At 35.9% G+C, this 19862-nt stretch overlaps 1 protein-coding gene across 22 annotated transcripts in view; it reads right to left on the reverse strand.

The window, feature by feature from the left end:
• The window catches only part of ERC1 (ELKS/RAB6-interacting/CAST family member 1), a 516642-nt gene that overhangs the window by 299394 nt on the left and 197386 nt on the right, over window positions 1-19862 (reverse strand). For all 22 annotated transcript variants that reach the window (XR_011540237.1, XR_011540234.1, XR_011540233.1 and 19 more), the window contains one exon: window positions 18379-18572. Coding sequence is in view for 15 of the 22 variants with exons in the window: in XM_070620439.1 (XP_070476540.1) it covers window positions 18379-18572 (194 nt within the window). In the remaining 7 variants the exon portion in view is untranslated. The remainder of the gene's footprint in view (window positions 1-18378; window positions 18573-19862) is intronic.

Consider the following 19862-nt stretch of genomic DNA (forward strand, 5'->3'; position numbering starts at 1 on the left):
TTCATGAATCAAACTGCTCTTTCTCAAAACTAAATGCCTCACAACATCGGTTTACTAGATGCAAAAATTTTGCTTTAAAGTTAGTAGCATTTCTATGCACTTTGTCTTTTGAAACACTACTTTCTCTCCACTTGAAATGATGAGTGTGAGAGAATAAGCCTTTAGTTCTTCCATAGAATTTGTCTCTTCATTAACATTCGATGATGAATGTAAAAGTGTAGTGTAAACTATTAAATACTAAATAAATGTAAGATATTATTATTTTTTTATGTTTTTATTTTATTTTATTTTTTTACTTTATGTGGACAGCTCAAAAAGAAACCAAAGGTTTTAGGCAGAAAGAGTCAGGGAAAAATTTTACATCCAGAAGAAATTACCTCAAGGTCACAGGGTTGCCAGAAAATTAGACCAAATGCTAGGTTACAGGTAAAGAAGACTAATCTCACCAAAGGGTGGAATCAGGATTACCAACAAATTGAAAAAATATGTTTAAGGCATTGCCCAAGGAGAAAATGGGCTCTGGAATGTAAGAGAATCTAAATTTGCCTAAACCTTGACAGTCTGCTAAGTTCTTTACATTTTCATTACTCATTAAATAGACAAATATTTGATTAAACATCACTATCATCTATCAAACACTAGGGATATAATTCCATGAATAAAAATAATTCCTTCTCAGACACCTCCCAGGCATCCAAGCAAAGGCAGTACGTACTACGTACTACAAGAGCATACAGCAAAGGAACCTAACCTAGGCTGAGGGTAGGTGTAGCGGTGACGATCAGGAAAAGCTTCCTAGAAAGTGATGTATGAACTTTCTCCAGGGTTACTCGGCAGGGAGAACACTATGAATAAAGCCCTGATGAAAAAGAGAATGTGTCATGTTACCGGGAAACCACATTCAGTATGACTACAGCTTCAAGTTGGAGGAACCACATAGAGAAAAAGGAAGCTAAAGGTAAACAAAAGTCAAATAATTACATCATAATAAGCAAGGAATTTGTAGTTTGTCCTAAGTTTGTAAGACTTTATGTAGAAAAGTAATATAATCAGATTTCCAAAGTTTTGGGAAATAAATACAGGGGAATCATAATTAGGGGACAATTAGATAGCTTTTACAATAATGCAGAAAAGAAGCAATTCGACTTTGCCCTAAAGTTGCACCAATAAACTGAACCAATAATAACAGACAAGCTACTATGGTTTATATTTAATTAATCTCCTTTAAATCAGGTAATGATAGCCTGGGGTGAGTTTTCCTTTCACAATATATTCTACGAAAGTTGTTTTGATTATCTCCAAACTATGTCATCATGACCACTTCCCCAAACCCATTATTCCTCGCTTCTGGTTCTCTTGGAAAGTCATCGGCAAAGAATTTTCCTTTTCAACTCAATTTACAAAACACATTTGAAGAGAATCAATTTTCACTACCACTTTCAAAATAGAAGTTTAACAAACTTCTTAAGTGATTTTTGAATTTAGAAACTAATAATAACTAACACTGAATTGTTTAATACCTAAACCAAATAGCTAGTTATAGCATCTTAACAATGACTTTTGTGGCCATCAGCAGAAAATATACCAAGCACAACAGAAACAAAAACACCCCTAAGACCTTAATGAAGAAAAACAAAGTGAAGAAAATTTAAGTAGATATATTTCTTCCTGCCTATGACAAAGGTCAAGTTCTTCAATTCCATTAGACTTGTACTTTAAATATAAAATCTGCTCGCAAAAAGAAGTAAACTGCTTTAGTGATCTTTGCAACTATATTCCAAAATCCCAGGCAAGACTCAATGGCTAAAATGCATTATTTTCACTGACAAAGACAACACTAACAATAGGTAACACTTTAGCTTAATATTTTTTTAAAGAGAGAGTAATACCAATATGTATCTAAATAAATTAAATCAATTTATGGATCTGCTAGCTGACAGTTAAGATCACTGATTTCCTCATCTGTTTCTCCTAGTCCGCAATCTCAAATTCTGAGACCTTGAAGTCATATTCATGGTAATAGAAGCTGGAAGTTGGAAGGAAGGTTTCTATCAAAGTATAACCCATACCCTCACAGCCAATTGTTTTGAAGTTTTTAACTCACTCCTCTCCCCTTGCTCCACTCTCGATTTCTTGTCACTCTTTTATACTGCTGAACATGTTTTTATACATGTAAATAACAAAGTAATAGGTGCCAATGAAAACCTCGCTTTTGCTCTAACACCCTGAAATTTTAACTTGCCTCTCATATCTATGCCAATATGACACCACCGAGGGCCTTTAACAGAGGCAAAGGGTGGCCTTGTTATCCTGAAACCAGTGGAAAACATATTTTCATAAGAAGTTCAAATATGAGCTGGTGGTATAGGGAAATCAACAGGGATAATGTTAAATGTTTGTAAATTAAAAAAAACAAAAGAGGGAAAATCAATTCCAAAAATGTTAATTCATTGCCAGTATTCTAAAGCCTTGCCAGTCAAAGCATGCTCCGCGGATCAGCAGCATCAGTACCAGCTGAGAGCTTTTAGTAATGCAAAAGCCCATGCCCTACTCAAACCCACCAAATCAGAACTGCATTTTAAACAAACTTCCATTCAATTTGTATGACGTTAAAGTTTGAGAAGCGCTGTTTGAAAGTACCTTACCAAATAAATTACATTACCTAATACCTAAAACATAAGTTGTGTTGTGGAGCTTTCCTTGAGCGAGGCTGAGAATGTTGTACGAACCCAGTCAATACTGAAGGAGCATCCCATACAACAGGATAGAAATGACGAAGGAGTGGCAATTCTCACCTAAGAATAACACATTAATCCAACCCCCATCCCCATTCTCCAAGGAGCTAAAAACATATATTTAAAAACATAATCTACATATTGTTTCTGGGCCTTACAAGGACATACAGAACAAGAAATAGAGGATAGTAAAGTATGTGGTGAACATGAAATCAGAGAAACCGGATTTGTACCCTAGACTCTGCCACTAAGTAGCTATGACCCTGAGAGTAAGTCCCCTAACTCCTCTGAAACTTAATTTTCTTATCTGTAAAATGGGAAAATATCTTTCCATTTGACTTGAAGTGAGATAAAAAATAAGATGGGGGTGGCAGAAACTAATTTTGTCAGATAAACAACAAATAATATTTCAGCATATCTCAGTATTTATAAGACATACTAATACTAAAAAATTATTCATTGTTCATCTGTAAACCAAATTTAACTGGGCATTCCATATGTTTATTTGCTAAATCTGGCAACTCTACAGATACTCAAATTTTGACTAACTGTAAAATTAGTCTTTCCTCCTTTCACTATTGAATATGCCATCTTTAGCTCAACTACAGAATGCCAGGTAGTTATCTACAATTGCTATCTGGAAAAATAACTTTTACCACTTCTCAATGCATGATAGCATGAAACTCAATACTTTTTCAGTAGAAGAGTTAGGCAAATCAGCACAAGTCTGTGTACACATTTTTTTTCTACCAATGAATCATTTGAAATAGCAATATATTTATTTCAGAAGTTAGTTAACCAAAGATGTGTCTATACTGTGCTCGTGTGGCCTATTACAAAAATACTACGCAATATTATTGCTTGAAAGGAAAATAAATAAGGAAATACACACAAGTAAGATTGTTTAAGAAAGCCAAAGGAATGACAAGTGGAAGCAAAAATTGGAATTAATAACAGATCATTCCCCTAGATTATAAACTCTTGCCTATAAATTAAAGTCTTTGTAAATAATTCCCATAGGGTCAGAAATGCTCTTGGGCCTATAAAGTTCTGAACATTTTGGCTAAAAAATAAGAAAATAAATACGTCTTCAAAATACAGTTAAACCTCTTTTTGTGAATGACATCTTATGAGGTTTTAGTGATTAGTATCAGTCAATAATAAAAAAAATTCTAAAATGTGCAATGAGAGAAATGGTTATTTGACTAAGTTAGATTTTAAAAATCAACGTGGAATGCTTTCATCAAACTAGACGAAAGAGATTATAACAACAGGAAAATATGTGAGCAAGATATAGGTATTTAACTTTTATCACCTAACAATATAGAGACTCTGGTCTTAACACAGTTGGTAGGAATTACCCACGGATTGCAAACATTCGTTCTGAAGACAAGTCTGTAACAGTCACTGCTACATAAAACATGGGTAATAATAATACTGAGCTCAATTTGTAAGAGGGAAAAGACGACAGTTATAGGCCTCACCTCCTGAATGTCCTGCCTTTAGCCAAATGTGCTGTTATACAATAAAAAGGATGGATGAATTCTAGACCAAATCATATATTTTCATCTATCCATGGAATTATTTCTCTGTATTCATTCTCTGGGGATAATGTCATTGATCAGAAACTAAAGCGATGTATGTGTTTTAAGGATAGAGAACTCGATCATCACTATAAATAAAATCTCTCTGCTCTTTACTGAAGGGAAATGGGGACAGAAGAGGGCAGGAGAGGATAAGGGAGGAAGAGAGGAAACAAATAAATCTATGGAAAATGGAAATACTAAGTGGAGACACTAAAATATAAACACTACAGTTAAGCATCACTATTAACACAAAACAGGCAGCTAAAACGAAGACTGAAGAGTTAAGTATCTTGCCTAAGGTCATATGATAAACTCATCCAAACATTCAATCTAATCTCAAACCATCAATAAATTACACTTTCTTGATGACCTACTCAACTGGACTTGGCAATACCATAATTAAAATGGTAAAATACTTCTATATACAAAAAAATACTGCATTAAATTTCAATCCGGAATGAAGAGATACCTTTTTTACATGCTACAGCCAAAACGATCTTTGCCATTGGAAAAACAAAACCTGTTTTATTCCTTGGAAAATAAACTTATTTAGAAATAAGTATGGTTTAATGACACTTACTGCTAGAGTAAAAGCTACTAAAATGAACCAACTACTATTATAAATAACATAACTTGTAACTCAGAGAATTATGTATATTCCAATGACTTCCATGGACAGTTCTTTTGGAGCTTTTCATAGGGTTTTGTTAAGAGATACTTACATCAAAACCTGTCATGCAAAACACAAAATAGGGTACAAAGCGATACCATTTCCCAGTAAAAATATGACTCCACTTGAAGCTTAAGTTGAGACAAAAGTTCTTCAAACACAGGTACAAGCCTTCATGATATTTTTCTACTAAAGCTGAACTGTTTTCAGATTTTGCCATACTCTGAATTACTTAAGTGGTAGCCATACTGTTTTACTATAATATGTGAAAAAAAATGTTTAAGAGTAGAAAATGGGAGTTAGAGTAGAAAATCACTTTTAAAATGCAGTATTTGTGCTTTCTATTTTTATTGCCAACTTGTAAGATTTTTCTGTTATGAGTATAGTTTATTTGAAATAGGGGTTCCATAAAAATCTGAACAAAATAAAACTGAGTCTTTGCTGGTAACATGGCAGGTGACCAATAATGTGGATGAAAAAGGAATTTTTTAAGAGAACATGAGAAATGCCAAGAGTTAAGAAACATGTAAAAGAAGAAAAGCAAAATAGACTGAAAAATGTCAATGAGGTGGTAAGAGAGCTAACAGAAAACAACATCACACAAACTATGAAAGAAGAGTTTCCAGAAGGAAGGGAGATAGTAATACCTAACACCCCAGAAAGGTCAGTAAGCCCAAGACAAACAAGCTCACTAAATTGGGCAACTAGCACATCACTGAAGCGATTTTAGCACAGCAGTGAGAAAAGAATCCAACTGCATAGGCTCGGGAAATAAGTGGAAAGTGTGAAAGTGGAGGCAGCGAGCATAAACAGTTCTTTCAAAAACAGTGCAAGTAAACAGAAAAGAAAAGTAAAAGGTAAAGGCAAGATATTATAGTCAATCGAAGCCAAGGAAAAGACGGGGGAAGGATTATTTACACTTCTTTAAGGATGGGGGAAATGGATATGTTTTATGTTTGGGAGAATCAGTAGAAAAGAAATGAGGAGACGACAATTTAATTTATGAGGAAAGATTTTGAAAACTGCTAAGAGAGAAGGAATGAAAAGAAGAGGAAGATGCAGCCTTGGAAAAGAGCTAGGACATTAGTTCCACTGAAACAAAAGGAAGGTCGAGATGAGTGAAGATATCAATTTCCAGACTGCCGATACTCTAAACTATTCACGTGGTAAAGCAGGAGAGGTCATCTGCTTAGAGAGAAGCAAGAGGGCAGTCTGAATCTGACTGAAGAACCCCCTCCGTGAATTAGATTAGCAGAAGTAATTATAAAAGAAGGGTTTTATTGCGTTTGTTTTGTTTTGTTGAGGAAGAGTAGCCCTGAGGCTAACCTCTACTGCCAATCCTCCTCTTTTTGCTGAGGAAGACTGGCCCTGAGCTAACATCCGTGCCCATCTTCCTCTACTTTATATGTGGGATGCCTGCCACAGCATGGCCTGATGAGCGGTGCCATGTCCACACCTGGGATCTGAACCGGTGAACCTTGGGCCACTGAAGCAGAATGTGTGCACTTAAGTGCTGCGCCACTGGGGCTGGCCCCATTATTGTGTTTTTTTAACACACACTCCACACAAATCGCTTATTTTTAAATGAGTCAAAGATAAGGGGACTTTTTCAGAAATATCGTTTAGGTCCTCAAATTTAAATACTGAGAAGATATATCAGGGAGTGAAAATGGAAAAGAGAACTTTTTTCCAAAAAAAGCCTCAACATCATCTTTCTATCTACAATAGAAATTTTAGCACCTTAAAAGTTAAGTGGAGCCTTAAAATATCATTACAGAAGAAATATGTCCTCTTTTCTCATTTTCTACACATACACAACTTTGCATTAGGATTCTACTTTGCACTTTCTATGAATACTGGTATAAATCAATACGAACAGTATAGTGTTTTAAAGAACCTGAAATATATGACATCACGCTACGATATCCTTGATCAAATAGGAATCCATGAAAAAGGCAAAAAGGAGTAACCATAATAGCTCCATTTATTAATTTCTTACCCTGAGCCAGACACGGTTCTAAGTGCTATTTGTACTAACTCATTCAATGTTTACAACAACGTTTTAGATTACATAATTATCCCAATTTTACAGATGAGAAACCTACCTAAGAAGATTCAAGCAATCTGGGGCTCTCTAGCTCATACTCTAATTTCTAGGCTAGAGTACATACAATATAAAGAGCCCTGAGGTTGAAATAAGAAGATCTGGCTTCAAATCTAAGTACTTACTAGTTGGTTGACTCTAGAAAAATCATGTTCCCTAATCTTAGTTCCTCCTCAGAATAACAATCTGTCCTGCATAACTCACATGTTAGCTGTGAGAATCAAAGAGACAGGTGCTTTTATAAACAGTAAATATATGTCATTATTATTAGGAAATAGCTGCTAGGTAAAATGCATATGGCATTAACATCATTTTCTGAAGCCTATCAGAAATTCTCACACCTTAATTTACATTGCCAGGGCTTATATTCAAAATAAATAACTTTTAAAATGCAGCTTTCTAATTGTTTTCTGCCAGCTTCTCTTACTAATTTACTTACTAATGAAGATAGACAAGTTATTTAATGGGTTCTGAAGTTATGCTATTCACCTAAAAAGTGGAAATAATAAACCCCTCCACACACTTGCTGAAGATCAGTTGAAACAAAACCTGTACAACCTCCCCCGTAGCACCCCTGGCACAAAAGACAGCACGGTGATTGGTTTTGTTATCATTAGCCTATCATTCAGCAGAATCACAAAACAAACCCAAAATATAAAGGGGTGTGCGTGTGTAAGTTTGCATATGTGAAATAATTCAAAGGTTCCTATACAAATCCACAGACTGCGGCAACTTGCCCTCCATCGTCCATGCTGCATCGACCCTGCTAATCTAACATAACAGCCAGAATGTCTTTATGAAATTTTAATTGAATTAAAAAAAAAAATTTTTTCTCCTCATTCCCCTGGTTGCTCCTTTCATCTTCATTTCTCTCTCAGTCAAACCCTGGTCAGTCTGATTCTTGCTTTGTGACTACTCTCACCATCTTTTGAAGCACAGAACTTTGAATCTACTCTTCTGATAAACCTAAAACTCCTGCCATTTTAGGCAACCATAACTAGATTTCTAGACTTCTCTTTCCCGGAATAAGTTCTATCACATCAGTTCCTTATTAGAGTTCAAGATAAGGTTAGTATACAATGCTCTATTACATATCTTTGTTTTAGTACAAGCATACTGACCTTGAGGTGAGACTGAAGGAAACGGCAAATCCAGGAAGAAAATGTGAAAGAGAAAGTTAGAAAGAATTAATAAGGACAATATTTGGAAATAATATTATTCACAGACAGACAAAACATAAAGCACAGGATTAGAGAAGGGGAAGGAGTCATACAGATTCTGCACAGGCACTAAAAATTAGCAATTTTAGATTTTCAACTCTCAATAAGTATATTTTCATATTAGATTACACCACTGTACCTTAATATAAGTTTCTAAAGGAAAAAATTTTGTCTAAAATTTACCCTTCCCTCAGGGGGTGAAAAAACTCATTTCTTAAACACAAATGAAAAGAAGAGAAGAAGGTTAGCTGCTCACCTTTTCACTAAAGCAGCTAATTGTGATTTCATAACTTTTGTCAGCTTAATTTTATACACACCCACCTTGGCTAATCCTTTACCCACCCTGCTCCATTTCTTGGATCCAAGTTATCCATGAGCAAAAGCAAAAAAGCAATGACAGCTTCAGTTACTCTGTAGAATACAGAACTCTTATTTTCCCAACAAATTTGAGATAATTTTCTCAAATGTGAGAATAATTATTTTTTTAATTTTAACCAATATTTTTCATTCCAAATAACCAAAATCCACCCCAAATGGTGCAATCTAAAAGCAATAATGAAGAATATGTGGGTCTATAAACATCAGTTCACTTCCAACACTGCTCAGCAGTAAGAGGTGCCAAGCAGCTATGCTTAACACAGCTACCCAGCGCGCAGCCCATGCTCATTACTTCTTCCTGTAACGACAGGCAGAGGCAGTGTCACCTGTTTACAAATTACTCACTTTCACTGAAATGAGGACTATCCTCCAAATATTTAGACTTCTTATAGCCAGTGCCATCCAGATTGTCTTGAGGATCTAAATTTTACTTTAAGTATCTATAACAAGAGGTTTTTTCTTCAGTGCAAGCACCATTTCAATTTGTACTTTAATGTTTTCTAATGTTTCAGTACTTAAAAAGAGAATTTACAAAAGTCATTTTGAGAATAATGAAAGGTAAGGATGACAAGATTTATTATCCCCATTATATAAGGTAAAGAGATGAAAAACAGAGCAACAAAACACTTCCTCATAATCACACAGTGAGTATGCGGTAAATCCAGGATAAAAATGTAGGTCTGCTGACATATCACCTGGGCATACCTCACACGTTCTATGATGGTTACAGATTCCTAAAGTGAATCTACAAAAATCCATGGATCTTTGGCACATATAAAACAGTGCAGAATGCAGACAATGTTCAAAGTAAAAAGAGGCCAATCTCTAAATGATTGTTCCCAATTATCTTTTTTATTATTGTTGGTTATGACACAGTAAGTTAGAATAATTTTACATCAACAATGACACTACCTGAAATCTCCTATAGATTTATATAAGACACAGATATATCCATGGGGGAAAAATTAATTAATAATTAATTAAATTAAATTAACTACACACCACTCATCAAGCCATTCTGTGGCAGCATCCCACATACAAAATAGAGGAAGATTGGCACAGATGTTAGCTCAGCAACAATCTTCCTCACACACACACAAAAAACTAATTTATTCTTCTTTTAAATGAAATCAGTGAAATTCATCAAGGAAGAAGAAGAAAGAAAAAGCAGCTTCCCTGGAAAGCAAGCTGAAGCAAGCAGGATCAGATAAAGAAGCAGTCATCTTCAGTTCTAATACTCTCAGCATCTTAGTTTTCACTTTTTTTTAACACAGCCCATTCTCTCTCGAGGAAGAACACACAACCACCACAGCAGCAGCAAACATTTCTCCTCAGTTCACTGTACTAAGACCATATTCTCTGACACTGTACTTCATCATGGATCAAAGACACAACTATAATTTAAAAGTAAGGAAATTCTTCTCTAAGGAACCCTTTTCCTCATGAATTGTATACTAGATTATGCCAAAGAGATAAACCAGCTTAATATTCATTTCTATATGGAAGATCTTTGAAGACATTAAGTTGAATATCAATTCAAGCTTTCTTTACGGAAAAATATTTACAAATATGAAAACTAAATACGTAGGTTTATATTTTCAGGTTATACTATGCCACTGATGCCTGAATATACTGTGATACCAATATAAAATAATCACAAACAGAAAGCCTATTTTTCCAATGAAAAGGGCCAAAAAAAGTTTTTAGGTCAACTTAAATAAATAAACCATTATTTACGTATCACTAAGAAAAAAATTATGCCAATGAAATTATATCATGCTATTATTTATACATGTATTCCAGTTTCAGAGACGTTAAAATGTAAAAAGAAAATTTAGAATTGGTATTTCATTGTAACAAAAGAGGAAAGAGGTTATCTAACTCTGTTTAACCAGCAGATCAAAAAGTAATCCCAATGAATTACATTAAATTATATAAGAATATTCTATGCAAGGACAGAATGTGACAGATACTCTAAGAAAAGCACAAACAAAGAAAAGAGAAATTACTACATAAGGAAGGTCAGTAAAGGTTGCTTTTGGTTTTTTCCCCAAAAGATAACTGTTAAAAGGGGTTAGATTTCCACAAATGAATAAGGGGAAAAATAATTTTAGTCAAAGAGAAAAGAATAAGAAAAAGCAGACAGGAAAAAAGCATTTATCTTCTAATTTTGAGGTCCATTTTTTAAGAAAACAGTTAATTCTACTAAGACTATCAAACCAGAGATTGGAAATATCATCCTCTAAACTAGCTCAAGTTTGCCAAAACATTTTAGAAGATTTATGAAAAATAAAAACAACTCCATTTTCATTACATAACATTTCAGACACTAGTAATTTTTAAAAGCAAAGCAAAAACTCAAAAAGCAATATCCCTTGAGCCATAAGATTTAAGCCTAGCAACTATCTTCCCTAATTTCTCCAAATACCACCAGCAAAATTTTCTTACACATACACACGTGCAAGTAATACCCCAGATTAAATGTCACTCCTGACATGATAGGAAAATGACCTCATTCTTTGTGTTCAAGCTCAGTTCAGTATGTTGATCCTGATCTACAGAAGTATAGAATCCTCTCACTTACCAAAATGAGTTCAAAAGTTACCAGTTTAGCAGTTCAGACAGTTAATTCAGGAGCTAACTAGTCTTAGCCTAAATTCTGAGCAAACTTGGAACACCTTTGCTTTAAAAAAAAAAATCAACTAAAGTAGCTCCAAATCTTATAAACAGATCATGTACCACTCTTTCAAATAAGGCCAGTTGTTTATAAATCAGAATGTAGTTCCCTTGGGAACAATATCATAAATACAGGTTAGGTTTTCTTGCTAGTCCATAAAATTTACTTTTAACCATCATTAAAAGCCTAGAACTAATAGTTCTAGGTGAGGTCTGGAAAAGATGGTTAGCAAAGAAAATATAATTAACCATCACAAAGTGGGAAAACTAAGTCCACCATTCTAACTACTTACAAGACTGCACCAAGAATGTGTGTGTCTATATATTCATGTGTGTGTGTGTGTGTATGAATGAATAACAAAACTGCTCTCTGGTCCTCTTGCGCTCTTCAGAATAGTCACAGTAGCAGTACAATATCCTGGCTTTCCCTGTCCATTTCATATCTCTACCGACATCAGAGTTCTTGGACCTCAAACTGGCAGTCTAGGATCCAAAATTACCTACTAGCTTTCCCATCAAATGAGCTCTCAAGCCATTATCACTTAATATTGGTCTCAAAAACTAAAAGACCAGACTTAAGAGTCCATAGTTCAACAAGAAGCCCCTTCTCTATGATAATCCTACATCTTGGGGCGCACATTAATTATGTTAAGTATTACTTCCCAGGAATTCAACCAGACCTTAAATTGAAACATCACTGAAACTTCTAGCTACTGGACAAGCTGTGGAAGAATGCCTCTGCCAGCATCATCTACAAAAGAAATGACAATAGCTGCTCTTTATTGGAGTCTTAATCTTCTGGGACCAGAACTATCTCTTCACTGAGTCCGAAGTGACATAATGGCTAGGAGTCAGACGTGGAAAAACTGGCACCTGGCAGCAAAGCAACTCACATGCCAGTTCCAAAGCATTTGTCCTCTAAGAGGGCACTCTAGCATGTGGGAAAAGCCTTTGGCCTCGGCAGGATACTCAAGTGAGCAGCCTCTGAATCATCTAGCTTGTCTATATCCTTATCTTGTAGAAGGTAGGTTCATCAACGAAAACTGAACACAGGAGGTTCAAAAGGAGAAAAAGTAGAAGAGACGGATTCTGGAATTCTTTGGCACAACTCTGCTATCACCTACCTACTTATGTGATACAGGACCAGTCATTTAATCTCTCTGGGCCTCAGCCTCCTTATCTGTATATAAAAAAAAATCTATACAAGGGGGCACCTTTCTTCCTGCAAGTTTTCCTTATGAGAAAATCGTTCCCCAGAGGCCTCTCTGTAGTTTTCCCCTCGAATCACATAAGGATAATAGGCTCAGTGTGTAACTAGTCACCGAAAAAGAAAGTTCTATTACCTTGACTGACTTAAATGAATCAGGATCTACTCCTGGATCTGGGAGTTGCAGGAAACTGCAAAACTTAGGACTGTGTTAGGATTGACGAGAAAATGGATGTTTGGTTGGTATAATATAATTTATTCTCAACTCCAAACAAAAAAAGGAAAGCAGAAAACTAAAACCTGAGTTAAAGTTAATTTAAAAAATGGTTCTAAGACCTGTGGTGCCCGGGGCTAGGGATGGGAAGACATCTGCTGCACAGTGCTCTGAGAGAACCTCTGGCAGTGAAAGAACGTGCTGGATCTTGACTGTAGTGGTGGTTACACTGGTGTATACATTTATCAAATCTCAAACAAAAAGCTTAAAATGGGTACATTTTCTTGTATGTAAATTGTACCTCAATAAAGTAGGTTTTTTGGTTTTTTTTAAAGGAAAGTACTTTTTTTTTTAAGGTATGCTTTTTGGTGAGGAAGATTTGGCCCTGAGCTAACAACTGTTGCCAATCTTCCTTTTTTTTTCCCTCCTCCCTGAAGCCCCAGGCCATAGTTGTATATTCTAGTTGTATGCCCTTCTAGTTCTGCTATGTGGGACGCCGCCTCAGCATGGCTTGACGAGTGGTATGTAGGTCTGCACCCAGGATCTGAACCAACGAACTCTAGGCCGCCGAAGCAGAGCACACCAACTTAACCACTACACTACTGAATCTGTCCCAAGTAGGCTTTTTTAAGGGCTTCTGAGGACTTCTAAAGAAAAGAGCCCCTCCTTGAAGTGTCTGCTCAATCACCTTATCAGAAGGTCTTTCCTGACCACCCTATAAATACAGCAACCACGCGCATTCTCCCACCCTCTACCTCCTTACTCTGCATTAACATTTTCATGGTATTCATCACCACTTGACATTTACATCTTTAGTTTCTACTGTCCATCTCCTCCCAACTAGATTATAAGCCCTGTGAAAGCAGATATTTTATCTGTTTTGTTCCCTGATGTGTCCAGAGCCCAGAACAGTAACCAGCAAATAAGAGCCTCCATAAGTAAAAAAATTAATTCATTGACTAATGACGAACGAGAGAGTACATTTTGTGGCAGAGAAGAGAGTGGGTTGTGCAGAGAAAAACTAAACTCACAGATTGGATATTATTTTCAAGAGCCTGATAACTATAAATCTTATTAATAATGCTATTTTTAAAGATACATATTTAAAGGGAGAGCAACCAGGCAAAAGGAACAGGGAATAAAAAACACTTTAGGGTTTTCAAAGATTAAAGATTTATAAGAAAGTATGTCCTTTCTTCTCATCTTTTAATCCCTCTACTAAATTTTAAAACATACCCCAAAATGAAATCTACATCCACGAAAATCCCAGTTTTTATATTCCCCAAATCGAGAAATACAGTAAATCTACATTTTCTATTCATTATGGAGGTTACATACTAATACATTCTATTATTCTTCTGATCACTAAAAATTCCTAACTTTGATAAATCAAAGGCAATCCTTTCCTCCTCCTCCTCCTCCCCTCTGCCCTGCTCTCCCTCCCCCGCCCCACCCCCACAAAAGCCCCCTAATACACAGTTGTGTATTCTAGTTGTACGTCCTTCTGGTTGTGCTATATGAGATGCCGCCTCAGCATGGCTTGATGAGTGGTGCCATGTCCGCGCCCAGGATCCAAACTGGCAAAACCCTGGGCCGCCAAAGCAGAGCATGCAAACTTAACCACTCGGCCACAGGGCCAGCCCCTCAAAGGCAATCCTTGATACCTAAATTATCTGAAAACCAGAAGATGGCTGCCATTCTCTAAATACTATAAAAGTTTCTAAATGGTATGTTGAATCTAATCTAAATGAACCTCATATTAGAGTAAACTGAAGATTTCTGCTGCAAACACCAAATTCTGCAGATTCATTAGTATTTCTGTATTAGAAAAAAGGTAAAACAAACACAAAAGCAAAATTATGAAGCAAACACAACATATGGCACGGGAGATAATGCTCCTAGCTATGCTATGCCATGACATGAATATTTGGCTAAAAGGAATAATAAGACTGAAACAGAAGACAATGAACAATTCTTTCAAGAGTCTGAAAACAGACTAATATCAGAATTCTATCAGCCTACATTACTAAATATTTTAAACATCATGCCAAAGAAAAACTGTTCATTATGAATTTAAATAGAAACTCTAATATTCTCAACCACATTCAGTTCCTGGGCTAATCTAAACCCATCTACATACTTACAAAAGGACATTCATTCCTAGTTCTAGTTTTATAGATTTTTTTCTTTCAACTGACCTATAAAGACTATCCAGAACCACTAGGTGATGACTTTCCTGAAGTGTCACCTTCATTAGGCTACAGTGCCCAGTCACTTAAAGACTAATCTAGACGTTGCTATGAAGGTAGTTTGCAGATATAATTAAAGCCTTTAATCCATTTAAGCAAAGGAGATTATCCTAGATAATCAAAGTGGGCATAACTGAATCCTCGGGAAGACTGTAACAGTGGGGCTGAGGTTTCCCTAGCAAAGAAAAGAAATTCTTCTATGGACCAGTTTTGGCCTGTGGCTGCAGGAGTTCTAACCTACTAGTGATCTCTTCTTGACAGCCTGCCATACAGATTTCAGACTTGCTTAGCCAGACCCCACAATCATGCAAGACAATTCCTTGCAATAAATCCCTTTATATATATATATATATCATCTACTGGTTCTGCCACTCTGGTTGAACTTTCACTGATATACACTACAGTATTGAATATGATTTTAGAAGTAATACTTATTAAACTTAATTGGAGAAAATGTTTTACATCTGCAGATGTATGGGTGAGCATACATAATCCTCTTTCCAAAATTGCAGTAGGTGAAGTCAGTGGTACAACACTAAATCATCTCCGAACAGAAACTACTGTTGTTCTTTAAGAGCAATGTAAGGGACTATTCATTTTCCTCAAGACCACAAAGAATAGGTTTAGGAATCCTTGATGATTTATCTAAATCTGTTAATACTGGAGATCCTTACATAAGAAGTACTAAGAAACTTTAAAAGAACACTAAGACTTTCCTTTAGTTCAACGATTCTAACAGTCTGCTTTTATTTTTGCACTTAGAAGGCTGCTGAACACCCTTCAGAAATGAGTTGTACGTCCTGAATGACAGTGGGCCTAGTTGCAATAGTCAAGGGGCTACCACTTCAAGGGCATTCAAGCATAAAACAACCACATAAAAGACAGGCTGGAACAAAGACTAAGACAATTTTACACAACAACAGAATCTTACCAGAGAACACACACGTTGCCCACAAGCAATGTACCTAAGAGGTACAGTTCAACCTAACACATAAACAGCTGTTCTTTAATTCTGATCAAGCAAAATGCCCAGCAAGGCCCAGCAGTAGCAATCCAGTCTAGTACAGAACCGTGGCCTTACATAACACTCACTTTCCCAGGAAGTCCCAAACAAACCCCTGACAGTGCAGGGACAGAACCTGGTGTGGAAGGTACAAATTGCGGAAGACCAGCATTCTGAGACAGAATATGGCCAAGAGGAGACACACATACGAACACACAGACATGAAGCCCCAATAGAACAGGACCGTGATAAGACAAATCAAAAGAAAGGTGAAGAAATTCAAACAGTATATTACAGGAAGACACCCACACACAGGAAATAGTGGAATGGCACCATAAGAAGCAAACGGTTAGTAAGAAACACAGCAGCCACACACAATGCACTTCAGTACTAAATCTGGGAACAAAAGGTATAATATAATCCCAACTATTTTTGACTATTTATTCTAATTTTAAATTATGTTGCTCAGTAACAAATTATAAAGCCAGTAGCAAAAATTGAGTTTTAAAAACTTTCTTTTTTTAGTAACCAAGAAACTTTGCGACAAATTCTAAAACAAAATGACAACTGCTGCATGACCAGAGGACAAACCTGTATAGTGCGTTTTCAACTTTATAAATTATATTCTGTGGAGAGAGTATATCATTTAGAACTCTTTCTCAAAATATGAAAAATATAGTGGCTAATAAAAGCTATGTGGTTGCTCTGGATATCAAACATAGATTTAATCCTATTTCTTACTCTCATTCAAATCATGTCCATTTCCCAAAATCAGTATTAGGTCCAAAAATGAATCAAGATGTTTTTCAAGCAAGCTGCCTGGAATAGCAAAGCAATAATTTCAATGTAGATTTCTAATACAAGAACTCAAACTGAAAAATGAAACTTTATCAAGGAATTTCTTTTTTGAAATATTGAAATATATTTAGTGGGAAGTCACTAATCCATCAAAAGTATTGTATTTTAAAATCTATACACTACTGTTGCTGATTTCAGGCCAAGACAAAAGCAAAGAGAGGTGCATATTCATGCAAGTGTGTGTGTGTGCGCGCGCGTGTGTGTGTGTGTGTTGAGGGGGGAAGATACAGTGCAAACATGGACAAAAGCATAAAAAAATGCACAAAATCTAATCTTGAGATTCGGGTAATTTGTTAATTTTGACTTAAAGAACTTTATCTGTTTGTCTTATCCAGAACCAGAAAATATAAATAGAGTTAATAATCAAAATAAGAGGAAATGAGTGAGTAAGTAATCAGCCTACAGTGTGAAAGTTATTCACACTTTCAGTATAGTGAAGGAGAATTGTGAGGGTTGGACTTCATTGTTTTAGTTTCTTGAAAATCAAATTTCTACGGATACAGAATAGAAGAAAAAAATAACTTCTGGGGAAAATATCAAGTCTTAAATTGAAGTAACCCAAAAATTTAAAACTTAATAAACTTATGAAAGGAGTCAAATACTTCCCACCCTTCAAGAGCATGAAAATAAAATATTCCTAAGAATCAGGCTCCAAGGAGCCACACAGATTAGGGGCTTCATCCTGTCGCTGACAGTCCGACTGTTCAGAAGACCGTGGGTGATTAACCAAGTCCCACCGGAAGAACTGTTTCCATGCACCCGTGAATTTATTTTAAATATACGGTGTAAAAGAAGAGGTCAAGAGGAATACGCTTAATCTTTAGTATGAAACACCCTAATTTTTAAAAAAAGACAAAGAAAATTCCAAGAGAGCTGTCTGACTGGATCTGTTCACTCAGCTCATTTTGAAGAATTCAAAGTCAGAGCTCCACAAAAATCAAATCCAGGTCTCCTACACTGTCCTCAAGATGCACCCCCTTCTTCTAACTCTGACCTATGCCCTGATGTAATCGCCTGCTTCTCCACAACACAAATGGTGAAGTCTAACAATTCATAACCCAAAGGAGTATCAGCTCAACAAAAAAGGTCTAAACCTATGAGAAAATATTAATTCCTTGAACTTGAGGCTCATTTGCTCCTTAGATAGATAAATAAATAACTAAAGACCAAGTAGCTTTTGTACTCTCTTGATTAGCTGGTAGAAAACTTTAGTTTCTTAATCAAGAAATACTTTCTCTCTTTTCAATCAATGATGCTGAAGTCCATAGCTTCCCAATTTATTCCCATTCTGTGCTGCCTTTTAGAGACTGCAACAGTGAATTTAAACTGACTCAGAATAAAAAGGAGATGATAAAGTAACATCAAGCACTCAAGAATCTAAATTCAGATTTAAAAAGTCTGCCGCAGAAATACATAGTTTATAAGCATACTTTAATATTTCTAACATAGTGAGTCCCTGTTCACTTCCCTTTTCTTACCTTTCCAACTCGGCAATCTTCTTATCTTTGTCATTCTTCTCATTTTCCACCTCCTTCAAGATTTCCAAGAGGCGGTCAACTTCTGCCTGGGCCTTGCTAGATTCATCTTTGTACCTGGCAATCTCTTTCTCCAATTGCTGTATTCGGTCACTCATCTCTGGGCTGGCTCTGGCTTCCAATGTTGCCTCATGTGCCTACAAAGAAAAGTGTTCAAATTCTATTAGATAAACACAATGGCAGAAGGCAAACTATGTCCCAAAGAACTTCTATATTCCAATTTAAATAGAGTATTATCAAATATCTAATAGCTAGTCTTCAATTTATAAGGGTTTTCTCTGCTTAAATATTACATAGACAAAATATTAGTAATAAATGAACAAATAATTATCTTAGATTCTGAATGAATTAGTTATTTTAAAAGAATACATCCCTGAATATTTATCAGGCCAAAAATCATCATAAGCCAAGACACTGTTCAGAGTCTAGTGAGCTGTACTAAGAAGCCAGACTACTACTGATCTCTCCAAAATAATATCAAAAGGCATCACCAGAGATTCCCGCTGATCTTACCATAGCCAGTACCAATGCTGAGATCTAATTTCCACTTGATGCTCACTTCCCTTCCCTTCTCATATATACTGCTTTACCAAGCACTTACAAATCATATGGCCTTGAGCATTGAGAAACATATACAGTCATGTATCACTCAATAACAGGGATACATTCTGAGAAAGTTGTCATCAGGAGGTTTTTGTCATTGTGTGAACATGATAGAATGTACTTACAAGAACCTAGATCATATAGCCTACTACACACCTATGTTATATGGTACTAATCTTATGGGGCCACTGTTGTATATGCGGTCTGTCAACCAAAACATCAGTACGCAGCAGCAAGTGTGATGCCATCAGAAATGGAGTTAGGTTGGGGCCAGCCCAGTGGCATGGTGGTTAAGTTCGTGTACTCCACTTTGGCAGCCCAGGGTTCGCAGGTTTGGATCCAGGGCATGGACTTAGCAGTGCTCGTCAAACCACGTTGTGGTGGCATCCCATATAAAATAGAGGAAGATTAGCACAGATGTTAGCTCAGCAACAATCTTCCGCAAGCAAAAAGAGGAAGACTGGCAACAGATGTTAGCTCAGGGCCAATCTTCCTCACAAAAAATAGTTAAGAATTAAAAAATAATTTTAAACATGGAGTTAGGTTAAGAAGATGGCTATCACCACATCAGTAACTTGCTAATGCAAGGATTCAGGATCTTTCAAGATAACAGGAGACAAAGTCAGAAATCAACGATTACATTTAGAACTGAGAAAAGGTCTTTTATTCAGGATCCTGTTGCAATAGCAACTAGGACCTTCAACGCATCTTGGAATATAAAGCAGTTTCAATAATTAAAAACTAATTTTCAAGTCTTCAATTTTTCTCCTGAATCTCTAAAACCATGCACATATAATGTATTTAATGAGAAGGTAAAGGCTAAG

Source organism: Equus przewalskii, chromosome 5, assembly GCF_037783145.1.
Source record: "Equus przewalskii isolate Varuska chromosome 5, EquPr2, whole genome shotgun sequence".
Taxonomy (NCBI): Eukaryota; Metazoa; Chordata; class Mammalia; order Perissodactyla; family Equidae; genus Equus; species Equus przewalskii.